Raw genomic sequence first — 16754 nt, 5'->3', positions numbered from 1 at the left:
AAGGACCCTAACACTTTATCTCTCCCTATTTCTAATGCATATAATTCTGCTTTTGATTTTTTTTCTGATATTGCACCTCCTGTCGAGCCATGTGCCTCTACTCGTGCACCCAATACTGTTCCTCCACCAGCCTCATTATCCTATGATCTTCCAACAAATAGTGCCTCTGCTCCTGCATCCAACATTGCACCTCCATCAGAATTATCACCACCTGCATCTCCAGGAAGCATCTCACCCCAATTTCCAAGAAGATCAGCTCGTCCTCACCGACAACCTGCCTATCTTGCAGATTTCCACACTGCAACCAACACTGTAAGTAGTAGATATCCTATTCATAATTACTTGTCTTACAATTCCTTATCTTCCAATTTTAGAAATGTTATTTCCTCTATCAATTCTCATCCTGAACCTCGGACATATAACGAAGCCTCCAAACATGCTTCTTGGCAATCTGTCATGCAAGATGAGCTTCAAGCTCTTGCTGCTAACAATACTTGGCAACTTACCCCTCTCCCTCCAGGAAAGAAAACCATTGGTTGTAAATGGGTATATAAAATCAAATACCATTCTGATGGCACTGTTGAGCGCCACAAAGCTAGAGTTGTTGTCAAAGGGTTTACCCAACTTGAAGGACTTGATTTCTTAGACATTTTTGCACCTATTGCTAAACTCACTACCCTCCGCCTTCTGCTTGCTATTGCCACTACCAAAAATTGGATTTTAAAACAACTTGATGTCAATAATGCATTTCTTCATGGTGATCTCCATGAAGAGATATACATGACCCCCCCACCTGGCCTCTCTCTTCCTTCTCCCCAGCATGTTTGCAAGCTTCAACGGTCTTTGTATGGCCTTCGTCAAGTTGGTCGCCAATGGTACGCCAAACTTTCTACTTTTCTTTTATCAAATAATTACTCTATTTCTGTTGTTGATCACTCTCTTTCTCTTAAATATAATAATGATAAACTCACTGTTATTCTTGTTTATGTTGATGACTTGCTCTTAACTGGTGATGACACAGAGGAAATCAATACAATTACTACATCCCTTCACCATCACTTCAAGATAAAAAATTTAGGTAATCTCACTTACTTTTTGGGACTGGAAATTGCTCGCAACAGTACTGGTCTTCATTTAAGTCAACGCAAGTATACTCTTGATCTCCTTCAAGAAACTGGCATGCTTGACTCTACACCTGTGGCCACTCCTATGACTCACACCTCCCGTCTCTCTCCCGACCAAGGCTCACCTCTCGATGCTAATGCCACTTCTCAATACAGAAGACTCCTTGGACGTCTAATTTACTTAACCAACACGCGACCAGACATCGCCTTCGCTGTCCACAATTTAAGCCAATTCATATCTGCACCCACAACTCATCATCAGCAAGCTGTCTCACGTCTTTTGTGTTACCTCAAGGGCACCCCTGGTGAAGGACTATATTTTTCTCACACTAGTTCACTTCACCTTTGTGGTTTTAGTGACTCTGACTGGGCAACATGTCCTACCACACGCAAATCTGTCACTGGATATTCCATCTACTTAGGAGACTCCCTAATATCATGGAAATCAAAGAAGCAGTCAACTATCTCCCGCAGCTCCTCTGAAGCCGAGTATAGAGCCCTTGCCACCACCACATGTGAGTTACAATGGTTGTCTTACCTCCTTCAGGATTTACATCTTCCTCTCTCCCAGCCTGCAACCCTGTACTGTGACAACAAATTTGCCCTTCAAATAGCTTCCAATCAAGTTTTTCATGAACGAACCAAGCATATCGAAATTGATTGCCACCTAGTTCGTGAAAAACTTAACTCTGGTCTCCTCAAACTACTACCCATTACTTCTGCAATGCAAGTTGCTGACATATTCACCAAGCCCCTTGCTTCCGCACAATTCTCTACTCTCAAATCCAAGTTGGGCCTGACAAATATCTACTCCCCAGCTTGAGGGGGTGTTAATATATTTAATTTTCTATTTTAAATTATTGGGCTTGGTTTGTTTGACCCAACTTTCCTTTTCTGTTTCAGCTAGGTCTTGATCTTTTTCTTATATATACACCATGTATTTTACTCTCTAATATACAAGTGAATAAAAGTTTCTTTTATATTTATTTTTCTCTACAATTAGGGTTCATCAAAACCTCTCTTTCTTCATTACGATTACGTACGCTACATTAAAGCATCACATCAGACAAGGAATATTCATCTTCATTTACTGTAATACACTGAGTACTAAAACTTTTTATATTTTTCAATTGAGTCTCTATTTTTTTAATTTTTTTTCGTTAATTGGGTGACATGATTGTTATTTTAGCCCATCATTTTGTTTATTTGTCTCCCTGTGTTAAAAAATATAAGATTTTGTTTCTAACCACATTAGAGCAAAATCATTATTATTCTTACCTTAAAGAATAAAGGAGATTTGAAATTATTGAATAGGTTCTTGAACAAGTGTAAAGGTGTACTTCAACTTAGTTTACTCATGTAAATAATTCTTTTTTAACAAGAAAATAAAAAAGGAAAAGATATATGACAAACGAAAGAAAGAAAGAAAAATAAAATAAAAGAATGAGAAATGTTTAGAAACAAAATATGTTGAAAATCTAAAAAAGAAGAGAAATTGAAATTCTAAATCGAAAGGTAGAAAAGTGGTAATCTAATAATAATCTTTAGATATATACTAGTTGTATTTAATTTTGAAATTTTTCCTCAAAGCTCTTTTATTCTTTATATGTCTTAAGCTTTCTATCTCATATTTTCCTACCCTCACCTTAGTTTCATTAGAGCCTATATAAAAACCTTTTGATCTTTGATTGCATGTTGCTCAAATGTTGTGAATATTAGAGTCATGCTAAGTTTATGGTATTGTTTGTTTGCATGGAGTTATTTTGAATGCATATACACAAGTCTAAACATCTTGAAAAGTTTATTTAGTGCAGACTATATCACTTGATTCATTTATTGATTTAAGCTACCTTCTTGTTTGATAAATCTTAAGGAATTTAATCCACATCTTTCTTGAAGAATGTTTTTGCTAAATCTATGCTCTCTAAAGATCGAATCTACTCACTAAAATCTCTTTTTAATTATATAAAAAAGGGGAGAGAAATTAAATTAATAAGCAGCATCTTTTTTTTATGAGCAATAAAAAATAAATAAATGGAAACCACTTTAGGAGTGGTTCAACCCTTATACAAAATACACAAAACCAACTTCTAACAAATACCACCAAACTAACTAACAAAAACCCTACCCGTATTAAAAAAACATGAAAAACTTCAAGAAACCATCCTCATACACACCAAAGGTTCCAAACACCAATTAGAATAGGAAAACCAAGCAGAGCGAGATTTTACCAAAATCCAAGACCAAACATTTACTTGTACCAACGCAAACATTTCTGACGCGTCCGCCACACCCCGATTGAATATGACATAATTCCTGTGTATCCAGAGTTCATTCACCACCCCAACCGAAATTGTGCTCCACACGTCATTAACCGAATTTGAAGCCAAGCTCATCCTCAATTGATCAAAGTTTGTTGCAGGATCAAAGTGAGACACAAACGAAACTCCAAGCCACTTAAAGCATAAACATCAAATATGCCAAGTAAAACTGCAATCGAAAAACAAATGGCGATAAGACTCTACCTCCTTCCCACACAGACAACACATAGAATTTTCAATCACCATCCCTCGTCTTTCCAAATTAACCTTAGTAGCCAGCTTGTTTTCAAGCATCCTCCAGGCAGTATGAACAACATAAGGTACAGTTTTGCACTTCCACAACTTACTGAAAATCGAAGAAGAAACCACATCTCGGTCCTTCCTAACATGAATATAGGTAGAATTAACTGAAAACATTTGAAGACCCCCAACCTTCCAAACCCAACTATCCACCTCTCCCATAACCAACCTAGCCTCAAGAAAAACCTGATGCAACTGACCCTCCAAAGATTTCTCCCAATCGAAGAAAGGTTTTCGCCAGGGTAGCTGCCAGACCCAAACACCACTAGACCAAGATCCGAGCTCATCCATCATAGCTTCTTTGGCCAAATTTATAGAGAATAATCTAGGGAAGACTCTCTTCAGCGTACCACAATCCATCCAATTGTCCTTCCAAAAAGAAATATCATTTCCATCACCAACTTTCCACTTGAAACCATCTTCAAAACTTCTTCCCAAACCTTCTGAAGCCCACACCTCTTTTAAATATTTCCACCAAGGAGAACTCCTACTACTATTTCCTTCCTCGCCCAAACTTCTCCAACCACCATATTTAGAGACAAAAATCTCCTTCCAAAGACCACCTTTTTCTGAACCCAACCTCCAAATCCACTTACCTAACAAAGTCACGTTAAACAGCTTTGTATCAATGATACATATCCCCTCAAACTCGCGAGGCTTACAAACTTTTTTCCAAGAAGCCCAAGCGATCTTCCTTCCTTCAGAACCCCATCCCCAAAGAAAATTCCTTTGAATCCTGACCAACTTATCTGCCACCCCAAAAGGCAATCTGAATAAAGACATGAAAAATAACGGAATAGAAGAAAGAACAGACTTGATCTAACAAATCCTCTCAACTATCAACAAGCACCTACCTTTCCACCTGCTTAGTCTAGCCTGAACTTTCTCTATCACCACATTCCAAAAATTGCTTATTGTTGGTGTCTAATTGATTATTGTTTGTATATTTCAGTGTTTAAATGTGTATATGCTCTGATGGATAAATATGTTCTAAACCAAACACTGAAAATGTTTTTTTCATCATAAAAAATGGATGAATTTTGAGACCCTAAACGATCTATTAAGTTCCTAAACGGTTAAACCATTAGACGAACTGATGACCAGAATATAATATTTGGAGTTTATGTTATTATGTTTTCATGGTAACAAAAGATAATAGAAAATTTAAATCTAGTCCACATAACATGTATTGCATTTATTGAGACCCTTGATGGTCTAAGATGTTGAACAAAATGCTTTGATGTCTCCAAATCCAAGTGGAAAGCTTGAAGACCCTGTTGATGTGTGTGTGTTGTTTAGTTGTTTGAAACTTGTTAATTCACTTCTTGAAATGATCCAAGCTTATTTGAATCTTTAACTCTTGTGAAAGAAGTGTTTTCTTAAAGCTAAGAAATTTTTATTTAGTTGTTTTTCAAATCAACCAGTTAAAAAAGTTGTTACTCAAGGGTTTGAGACTAAGGCAAGTTTTTCAACTTGTTGAATTGTCGAAACAACCTGTTGTTTGATACTTAGTGTTTTTCAAAATGATTTGGAAAATATGTGCTTATTTTGTCTTTGCTGTCAAACAGAAACAACCGGTTATTTCAATAAAACAATTGGTTGTTTTTATGAAAACCTTAACAGAAAAATTATTTCAATCGATTGTTTTGGAAAACAACTTGTTGTTTTTATAACAAAATTATGTGAAGTGTTTTAAACTATTTTAAAAGCTTCCAACTACTTTTAGTTTATGATTTAACGACTTTGACCACTTAATTGAGGTTATATAAAGATTGTTTAACATTATTTTGAATTGACTAAGAAAGAGAGATTGCTCAAAAACTTTTTTCAAGAATTCAAAAGGTTTGGGATCATCTCAAGTGTGTGGAATAGGATTGGATTTTGCATTCTTCTGAACTTAAGCTCTGTATACCCAGGTGTATTCTATTATCTTCTTCTTGAACATTGTATTTCTATGTGTTCTTGTGTAAGACATTTTTAGAAAGGTGTTTCTGGAAACCGTGGTGTTTCCAAAGAGTGGTGTGTATTCTTGAGGGGTTCAAGATCATCACTTTTGGTGTGTGGTTTGTAATCTAGGTTTGATTACATAGTGAATTCTTAGTGGTTAGTTGAGGACTGGATGTAGCTCTTGGTTAATAGTGAACCAGTATAAACATCTTGTGTGATTCTCTCTATCTCTACTCTCATAAACTATTTTAACTTTGTTTTAAATTTTGCTGGTATAAACAATCGTTTGTTTCTTGAAAACAACAGGTTGATTTTTTGGAAATAACCTTAAAACAAAAAATTTATTGAGTTGAATAGAAAATCAATTAGTTGATTTTTCAGAGCTTTTCAGTCCTCTTCCAAAATTTGCGAAAATCTTGTGAAAACAATTCATCCCCCCTCTTGTTTAGACCATTAATTCTAACATAAGACCCTATAGATAGTCTATTGAGAAACTAGACTATCTATGACCCACTGGACGGTCTGATGACTAGAAGATCATATGAGGAATTTATGTTTTCATGAGATAAAAACGAAATCCTAAATGTTTATTTGCATTCTCAAGGTTCTAACAATGTTTGTGTACAATTGCAATACATAATAGACTCTCTAAGAGTCTACAACATGTGTTCATGATCGACTGTCTGATAAGACTCATTAATTACATAAAAGAATGTCTTATTTGTGATTTGAATGATATACCTTGTTTGTGAAGAGGATTTCCACCAATGCCAAAAGGACATTTGTCTTCATGGGAATGGAGAGGATTCTCTCCAATTAGAGGAGGACACTTGTCAACCTCTAATTTGAGAGGATTTGCTCCAATTAGAGAGAGTCACTTGTCCTTCTATGAGTGGAGAGTTTTTAGGGTTAAAGCTTGCACCTTAGCTTCCCATAGCACTATAAATACAAGTGCAAGCCTCCTAGTAAATTAGATTGGAATTGATAATGAAATGTTGCCCAAGTTGCTAGCTCATTTGTATTCAAATTCTAACTCTCGAGTTTGCACTTCTATTGGTGTTTTGCTTGAATCTTCTTAGAAGTTGGTCACGCCTCTTCTAAGCCTCTACTTCCCCTCTTCATTTCAACTTCTCCACATTTCCATTCAGCCATTTATGTCATTTTCAAATCCATTCTTCTGCAACATACAAAACTACAACAAAGAAGAAGCCAAAACAAGCTAGTTTTGCATCAGAGAGTGTTCTTTTTTTTAGAGTTCTGAATCTTAGGAGAGGTTAAGAGTGTGTAACTTAGAGAGGTATGAATACTCGTTGTAACCTGGAGATGTAAAAATACTTTTTACTACCAAATGTGTTGGTAGTGGAAGCTCTTAAGCAAATGCTAAAAGGGATTGAATGTGGCCTAGAATTGGGTGAACCAGGATAAGTTCTTGTGTGTTAATCCCTCGTTACTTATGTTGTTGCTCGTGCTTTGGTTCTTATTGTTAGACGATTAGTTATTCAGTCCTGTGAAAATATTTCTACTAAATTATCTGTTAGACAATCTACTACACAGTCTAATTTTTTATCTATTGTGAAAAGAGTTTAAGGCTCGAATAACTCACCCCCTTCCCATTTTGGAGCTAATTGTACCTACAATATGAACATAACAATGTTTTTTTAATATATATAAAAGTTTTCATGTTGGGCATCACTATGCAACTAGACATCTCAGTTAGACTGACACCTAAAGTAACAACAATCATCTGTAATCACATGAAAAAAGTATTATTAAAAAAGAAAAAAGAAAGAAAAACAAAAAAATATGGGGGGACTAGACCAAAACTCATATGTTAACAAAAACGATACATAGGTAGACTATACATATTCATAAAGAATTCAAAAAAACATATTAGATGGAAGCTTATTATACCAATGAAATGATTCTCTATTATAACAATGTTCAACTATAAACCTTTTCAGGTTAAAGAAAGAATACGTCACTTTCTTTAGAAAATAAGAGAGTGAAGTATTCATTTTAAAAACGTTCAATTTGATCCCAATTTTTTAAGAAAAAATTGAATGCGGTTTCAACTTTTTCAAAACAATTCAATATGATGGTCCTAACTTTTTTTAAAGCGATTCAAATGTGGTAACAACACATATAGTTTAATGTGTAGTGACAATCGTTTAGGTAAATTTGATTTAATGCACAATATGTTACAAGGAACTACATTGAATCATTTTAAAAAAATTAGAATCATATTAAACATTTTAAAATTTGGAGTGAAATTGATTTTTATCCTTAATATAAAGATTAAAAGGATAATTAAGTCTTTTATTTATTAAAACTCAAATAGTGATTTTATTAATTATGGGATTTTGGGAAAATAAAATATTTTGAATTTTCAAGTATTGTTAGAATAGTGTGATTATGGCCTTGTATTGAATGCATGATGTTATTAAGGAAAGAAGAAACCTTAAACAATTGAAAGGTGAGAGTTAAATGACAATCAGAAAACATAGAAAAGAATTGATTGTGATCACAATTGATCTTGCAAAGTGTTACAATGGAATGTGAGTTTTCTCTAAGAATTTAAAATAACATTCTCTTTGTGAGCATTTGTTACTGGTGGTAAATTGAGGAGGTAAACAAATATGAGGAAACAAGTGGTACATAAAACATTGAGGAGGTAAACAAATATGAGAAAATTAATGCAATATGGAAAGAAAAAGTAGGATTCCATATCATTTCATAAGCGTATCAATGTCAAAGGGTTGAGACACGATACATTAAAATGTGTCCATGAAGAGAAGATCTTGTATTTAATTTCAGTGAGAAAAAACTAAAAAAAAGTTTATTTAGAAGATCGAAGGGGATGGTTATCTGCTCAAAGATAAGTTATCCATCAAAATAAAAGTTATGCATCAAACCAGAAATTATGGTTCAAAATTAGAATTACTTACTCATAGAAAAGAAGTTATATTGAATGTAGTATTGAAAAATGGTTAAACAGGTGTTTTTTCTCGTAAACAATGGCAAGTGGACTTTTAATAAAGATAGTGTAGGTGTAACGTGGGAGAATAACTCTAGAAAAGAAAAAAATCATTTGGAGTAATACGTTATATATAAAGTGAGTTGGAAATGACAAAATAAGGAATAAAACTAGTAAAAAACTATATTTTTTTTAAATTGTATAATTGTAGCTATATTTTTTTTTTTGGCTTGGTCAACTTAGACCTAGTCAACTCGACTAGACCTGGATCAGGCTTACTCGATTTGACCTAGACACAAGCATACTTGGCTCGATCTAACCTGGTATTGATCGAGCTAGGACAACTTGGTCTTAGTTGAACTAGGACTAGTCCACTTAGGTTGAACATGATCAACCCCACTTGATTGGTGTGGGTTCGACCTTACTCGGCTTGACCTGGACTAGGGTCAGCTTAGGTCAACCTGGACTTAGGATGACTTGGATTGATTTAGGTTCAGACTGACTTGAATCAACCTATCCAAATTGACTCGATTTGAACCGACTTGGACTTGGACCAACTTGACTTGACCTGGATTCGGGTCAACTTGGTTTGAGTTTGGCCCAAGCTGCTTAGATCAATCTTGCACGAGACCAACCTAGTCCTACCTTACTTGGATTTAGCTCGAGATGACATTTAATAACTTGAAATGACTTAGAAACACGTTGATTTTGGATTTTCAAAACCAAAACATATTTGAATCCAAACCTAATTACATGAATTAGATTTAATATCCAAAAATATGAATTTTAATTTGAAATAAACTTATTTAAATAAAATTAAAGTAATATAAATTTGAATAAATTTGAGATTTTTTTTTCTCACCTGTACTATTTGGAGAGATACTATAAAATATGAAAACAATGTATTTTCCCTTATTATGGCTACCTTGTACTTTATTTAAAAAAAAGGACCACATAATTAAAATAATTGAAGATCTAACTAACAGAAAACAAACTCTCGGAGAATCTACGATCTCCACCACCACTCACATGCACATATATAGGCAAGTAGGGAGAAAGACAAATATTGCATTTGGCACCTCTATTGGTACTTCTATCACAACTTTTTGTTTTAATTTTTTTTTCGTGTCACCAATATGATAGAACCCAATTTTCATCATATCACACAGTGAAAAGTAACTTCTGTTGTTTAGTCATGAATAATGAAATTAGTTTTTTTTATAAATACTATTTTTATATAAACTTAACTATGTTTTTAGTTTCTCAATTTTATCTAATCATTTTTTGTCTAAAATATATAGAAATTAGTCCCTTAAATAACACAATAATTTTTTCAGCCCTTCTAAAAAAAACTAAAAAAGTTAGTTCTTCAAAGAAACAAACACACTCATGGATTAAATGATACTATCTAGCCATGATATTTGTTCTCTCTCCCACTTGCCCAATTATTTTTATTGTCCAAAGGAAACATAAATGTAGCTCACTTTCTTGTTCACAATAGAGATTTAATAAGATGTTCAAAAAAGAAATAAAAAAATAAAAACCAATATATTTAAGAAATATGAAGATATAAGATAGGTTGTCTTAAAAAGGAATTAGAAGAGTGTAAATAGCAAGGGCGAAAAGAAGGGAGTGAGAAGAAAGAGGATGGGTTGCAAAGGCCCAAAAAGAAAGATGAGGTGAATAAGGGTAGTCGTTGGTAGTGATGGACATTGGAAATTGAGGGGTGACAGCGTATCGTGCGCACTGCTGTCCTTTTTTGGCCTATCTTTGAGTCATGTGCTAATGCACTCATGCACATGGCTTTCCCTTCTTTCCCTTTCAATTATATCTCTTTCTGACCCCACTCTTAACCACCCTACCCATGTGATTGCCCTTCACAAAATTACTAATCTCTCCTCCCCATTTTCGAATTAATTATAACATTCATGCATTCTTTTTCATCAATTACTATAATATCCTACATCTCAACTACACTAACATAAATTTTAAATATGTAAAAAAAAATATGTATAGTTGAATCCAATGAACCACATCATCCATACCAGAGACTATATATGATATCCAAATAAAATAAGAAGATACGTAGTATGTTGGAGATTCCACGTCAACTAAAAATTAAAATTTTTTATTGTATATAAATGAGTGCAATCTTCAATCTCATGAGTTGGTTTTATGAAATTGAGTTAAACTTAAAATTTATTTTTTAATATATCAAATTAGACAATATCATTTTATAACGACATAATTAAATACGGTACATAAATAAGATAACTCATTATAAATATTATAAATAAAAATAATTATATAAAAATTATATACGTTTTTGTTAGAATTTTTTTTACAAAATCACTTCCAATCAAATGTTAACGAACGAATACGAAAAAAAACAAAAAATGAAATAATCGAGTGATAAATAACAATTCTTCAAGCCTAAATCCTAAACATTATATAACAATGTAAATTTAACTCAGTTTTCTTTTTCTATCATTATTTTTTCCTTCGAAAAAAAAACAATGGTACTAATAATAAATGCCTTTGGTTGCACCCGGGATATGGTTGGTTTCCCATGCCACTTTTAAATCATTTTCAAATCATCAAACCATTTACTTCCTTCTGTCTAACCCTCAACATTTTCATCAATAAAATTCTCCTTTAACTTTTTACTTTCGACTTATTTTATAAAATTTCTAACTAATCTAATGCTAACTTTATTATTTTGCAGAGTTGAGTTTTGTCATTAGTAGCATCACTTTTTGTCATCTACCAAACTAATTAATGAACTCGTCTAATGTTTGGTTTATTAGAATCACAAGATTAATTTTCAATTCAACTGTTTCAAAAACTTATTCAAACCGGTTCAATCTTTTTTATAATATTGTTTTTCTTCTCTTAAAAAGGTAAAGTATTTGTCATTCTTAAATAAATGAATTTTTTTACTCTTTAAGAACACTATTATTTGTAATTAAAACCTAAATATTTGGTTTTTAAAGTTTGAATGTTAAAAAGTTTATAAAAAAAGTTAATTTTTTTAATATTATTAAGTTAGGACATAATATTTCTTTAATGCTGTTTTTTTATATTATTCAATTATTTGTACTACTTTAGTTAATATCTGTTCAACAACCAATTTAACCAAAGATCTTTGAACATGTCTTTGATTAGTTCAATGACGATTCAATTTTTAAAAATATAGCTTAACAATACCATTTTAACTTAATAATTGGTAAAAAAAATGTAATAAATATATGCTAGTGAATTTTGTTATCTTATATATGTAAGCCATGCTAAAAGCTTAATGATCATCACAAATAATTAACAGTAAATATATAGAGTCTATACAAGATAAATTTGTCCATAGCATAAACTTTTATTATTTGATTCCAATCAACACTCCTCTAAATAGAGGGGTGTAAAGGAATAGTATGACTCTATTGCCATTAATGCTTCCCTTTCTGTTATTGTAGATTCATATATTTTTTCTGCTGAAATCATTCTGAGAGTAGAAAGATCACGCGCATAGATATTTATTTTGTGTTTCAATATTTGAAGAGTCATGTGTTGTATTTTTCAAGAATGAATATGCTGTATGGTGCAGCATGAACAAGCAGTAAGTAAAATAAATGGTGCAAAAGTTTGGGATAAGATGGTAGCATAGCATAGCAATCAAAGGTACAAGAAGCTCACGTTATCATGAATAAGAAAACAGGTGCTGGTACACATAATAAATACAATGCACTATAATATTATATTATATATTATATGGTAATAAATAAAACACTGCAATCCAAAACTCCAATTATCCAATATGCTTGCTTTTCAGAGTTCAAAGCCAACCGCGTCTATTTATAGCCCTTACAAATCACTGCATCTGAATCAAACCAAACACACCAAACCATTTAGGTCTCTTAAACCCCTTCTCCACACTCTTTTACTGTGTCTTTCCTTTTCTCTCTCTTTCTCCACAAAGAGGACTTGGACCCTTTTTGTGTAGTGCAATGGCCATCTCTAAGCTTCTCTGCGTTCTGCTTCTGGCTCTCCTTGGCCTCTCCATGATCACAACTCAGGTTAAACTCCCTTTTGAAACAAACCATTCTTGCATTCACTGGTTACATTTATGTATGCTCTAAGTCTAAACCTTGTTTCAAATTTTTACTTTTACTATGGTTTCAGGTTATGGCAAACGATGCTGCTTATCACTTAGACCGAGTGAGTATCTCTTTTCTTTTCTTTGTTTCCAACATTTTCCACCTCCCTTTTAGTCTCTAATCAGTGAAAACTATTGTATGGTCTAGAATAACGTGATTTTCACTCATTTTTACGTGATACATGTTTATAATATTTAATCTAAGAAAAGACAAGGATTGAGTCATGTGGAAGTTAGATCAGATGAACAGTAATGCAGTCTTGGAACATATAAAATAGCTGTTTTTAATTGGTTCGCAAATTTCAAAATTGAAAATTCATATCTTTGACTAATGATTTTCCATTAATTTTCAGAGTAATAATGGATCCGGGAGGAATTATGGTCCTGGGAGTCTAAGGAGCTCACGTGAGTAATCATACTCTCAATGTTTCTGAAGCTTTTGAACTCACTTGCTTTGAACTATCTGAATTATGTGTGATCTGATGAGTGATGTTTCTGAATTTTGTTTGATCAGAGTGCCCCTCTGAATGCACAAGAAGATGTAGCCAGACACAGTACCACAAGCCATGCATGTTCTTCTGTCAAAAATGCTGCAGAAGTTGCCTATGTGTTCCTCCTGGCTACTATGGGAACAAATCGGTGTGCCCCTGCTACAACAACTGGAAGACCAAGCGTGGAGGACCCAAATGCCCTTGAACTCATATAAACATGATTTCATCAACAATTTTATATATTACTCAAATCAGTGTTTTGGGTAGCACCTAGTACAATTGGGTCTTCACTGAAACTATTATTAAATTAACCATCTTGTTCTCTACAGTGAAATTAAACCAATCATTGATTTCATGAAAGAGAGTCCCCTTCCTAAACAAGTATGAGAGGGCTGTTCTTCTGGTTAATCAATTATCTCTGTCATTGTTCTCATTTTTAGTTTTATATATAATGAAGGTATTTTATAATTAGTGTCAGTCTTATATAAAGTTTTTGAACAGACATGTCATATGTAGGCTAAAGGATCTGAAGATCCAACCATATTTTAATTCTTGTACCTACTCATTCTCTATAATTTCCTATACTTCTGCGTGTAGAATCTGGCATCTGCATCAGAAGCAGGGCCACTGGTGCATAAATAGTGAGTTACAAATGTTATTGGACGTACGAAATATTTAGAAAAAAAGAATATACAAGACCAAATAAAATAATATTTGATGTAATGAAGGTTGGAGTTTTTGGAGACTCGTAGTTTTTCAATAACTAGGGATAAAATATATCATAACGTTACTAATATCGATAAGATTTTTTTTTTTAAGTATTATCGATAAGATATATTACATTGACAATAGTTTAAAGAAATACAACCAAGATAATTCTTTTAATCATTTATTAATGGGAAATTTATCTTATATACTTTTCCGATTGACGGCTCTCTCACTATTATGAATTCTTTTACTTTTTTTCCTCGCAATTTTAAAGATGTGAATCATCAAACTTATTCTTTTACACAATTTTATTGTGTCTATAGCCTATATCTTGAATTTCTCCCGACTAGATACCCAAAATGTCATTTTCAAATAACCACTTTTGAGAAAGAAATAATAGGTTTTTTTTTTGTGAAGTTGGAAGAAACTTCTGATCAATTCCTAGTACTCTTGCGAGTACAATTGTATCTCCTATTTGAAATTATCAAATTATTCAAAATATAATATACCAAAATTAGCATAAAAAAATTGATGTTTTTTCTATACCAATTATTACATACGAATATAAATTTATAAAAAATTATCAACGGATTATATTATTACATACGAATATAAATTTATAAAAAATTATCAACCGATTATTAATATTTGTATGTCAAAAAATAATATGTACAAATAATTTTTGTATGTAATTCAAAATTTAGTATCAACGGATTTGCGTTTTAAATTGAGACAGGATTTTTGAATAATTTTTTCATGTTATGTATGCATATTATGTATGTATTTAGAAAAATACAAATTTAATAAAATTAAACGTTAATTCACCGTATGTATGGACAATGGATTCGTATGTAAGCTTAATAATGAGTTACATGCGAATTTTATGTACAAATACATTACATAATTTAGTTGATTTCACTTTCTTGTTTTCTTTCTTTTCTTGCGAGCCTTTGATTTTGAGCTTCCATTTTCATTCATTCACTAACCTTCCTTTCCCATTAACAAAGAGCTTCCATTTTGAGCATCTCCCACAGAATTGAATGCAACTCTCAATTAGCACCTCATCTCCCACTCTCACGCTCCATTATCGAACTTATTCTCCCACTCTCACAAGTTAAAATTAATTGTGCTTTAACGTTCCAAAGTGATGTTAATTGGAAAAGTTTTTTAACATATAATTAATTGTGAAATATCTTAGTATAGAAAAATTATATAATTCACAAATATTCAAAGATATTTTCTAGTGATACTCACGATTTAAATTATAAATTATATATATATATATATTTATTTTGTTGACTAATACTTATTTGGTTCCCATAAACTATTATGGAACTTAAAGATGCGCACAAAGTTGGAAGCAAAAGTTTTCTTTCTCAGCATATGATAGGAAAGAGATGAAGTTGACAAGCAAGAATCATTCGAATGAATACCAAAAAATATCAAAGATATACAAAGCTAAGATATTCAAAAAGAAATATTATTTGAAGTGCAAACACGTGGAAAAACACATTGAAAGCTTATTTGAGAACATTCCATATTGAGCATCTACCACGAAGAAGAAAATGAACAGTGCAAAATGAAAATATCCAAGTCCAGAGTTGGTCAAAAGCTCAACAGACAGAGTTTATATGAATGAAGAAAGTACAAATAGAATGACACATTCGGGTTTGAATGATCTAGGGTTTCATATTGTTTCAATTTGGGGACCTAGAGTTCTTCCACCTTATGGAGGCTTGAGAGAATCTACTCTGCAAACACATAGAGATCATGATAAGAGAATCTATTACACAAGCCTTTGACCATCTACGATTTCGGCTATGACAAAATTGGATGTTTCCATTAATCATATTTAAAAAAAACCTTTGATATAGAAACAATTCAAAATCTATTTTTCGAAAGCTTTTGCAGTGATATAATGTTTAACCCAATATGTTTTAAAATATTTAATCCATTAATCTTATTTGAAAATAATGGTTTCTATAATTCAGAAAGGTCAAATAAGATTTGGAAAACATAAATGCAGTGTCATAAAACATTCCAAGAATGTAAAGATCAAGTATGGACACTTCCCTATTATCGTGTTTCTTCTAACACTTAGACGATGGTTGTATCATTTTATATTTATAGTTTCCAGCGTGCGTCTGATGCTTATGCACTTGTACATATGCCTTGTGTTGCTTAAAGGGTTTCGTCTTATGTGAACTTCTAAAGTGTTCACCAACACTTGGATAGTCTAATGTGATCATTCTCGGCTCCATCGTCCAATCCTTTATCTGATGCATTCTCTTTACGAGCTTCGTCTGATACGTCTTTTTCTAAGAAGCACTTTGTCTTATATGATGCTATTACATATGATTGTCTTTTATGCATAACGATATTTCTTTTTAATGTTCTCTTTGACTATATTATCCATTTCAAGAATGAACATGAAGATTGGATCCTCTGATCAATGTGTATCACTGCTTCATCTAATAACTCTTTCTCTTGTTGTATCATCTAGTGAATCTTGCTCACTTTCCTTTTTGTTTTTATCTAATCTTTTACTACACATGAATGAGCTTTGTCATATCATAATACATTTTATAGTGTTTGTTATCATCAAAATACGTAGAAGTTCATGTCATGAGGTCATCTTATGAGTATTGTTTCATCTACTGACTCAACACTGCTATTATTATTGAAGAAGTTGAACAAGAAAATTCTAAATCCTACACCGAAGAAAAAAGGACCAATCCACCT

The 16754-nt window shown here is 32.5% G+C and overlaps 1 protein-coding gene across 1 annotated transcript; it reads left to right on the top strand.

Annotated features, from left to right (window-relative positions):
* The first annotated feature begins 12454 nt into the window (after positions 1 to 12454).
* Positions 12455 to 13775, top strand: LOC137821376 (gibberellin-regulated protein 6-like). Its single transcript, XM_068625936.1, has 4 exons — positions 12455 to 12733; positions 12840 to 12875; positions 13167 to 13218; positions 13328 to 13775. Exons 1-4 carry the CDS (start codon positions 12665 to 12667, stop codon positions 13507 to 13509), a joined length of 339 nt encoding a protein of 112 aa, XP_068482037.1. The 5' UTR covers positions 12455 to 12664; the 3' UTR covers positions 13510 to 13775.
* The last annotated feature ends 2979 nt before the right edge of the window (positions 13776 to 16754 follow it).

This window comes from Phaseolus vulgaris, chromosome 9 (genome assembly GCF_000499845.2).
Source record: "Phaseolus vulgaris cultivar G19833 chromosome 9, P. vulgaris v2.0, whole genome shotgun sequence".
Taxonomy (NCBI): domain Eukaryota; kingdom Viridiplantae; phylum Streptophyta; class Magnoliopsida; order Fabales; family Fabaceae; genus Phaseolus; species Phaseolus vulgaris.
The sequence above is the reverse complement of the archived record's forward strand: the minus strand, read 5'-3'. Positions and strand labels throughout refer to the sequence as shown.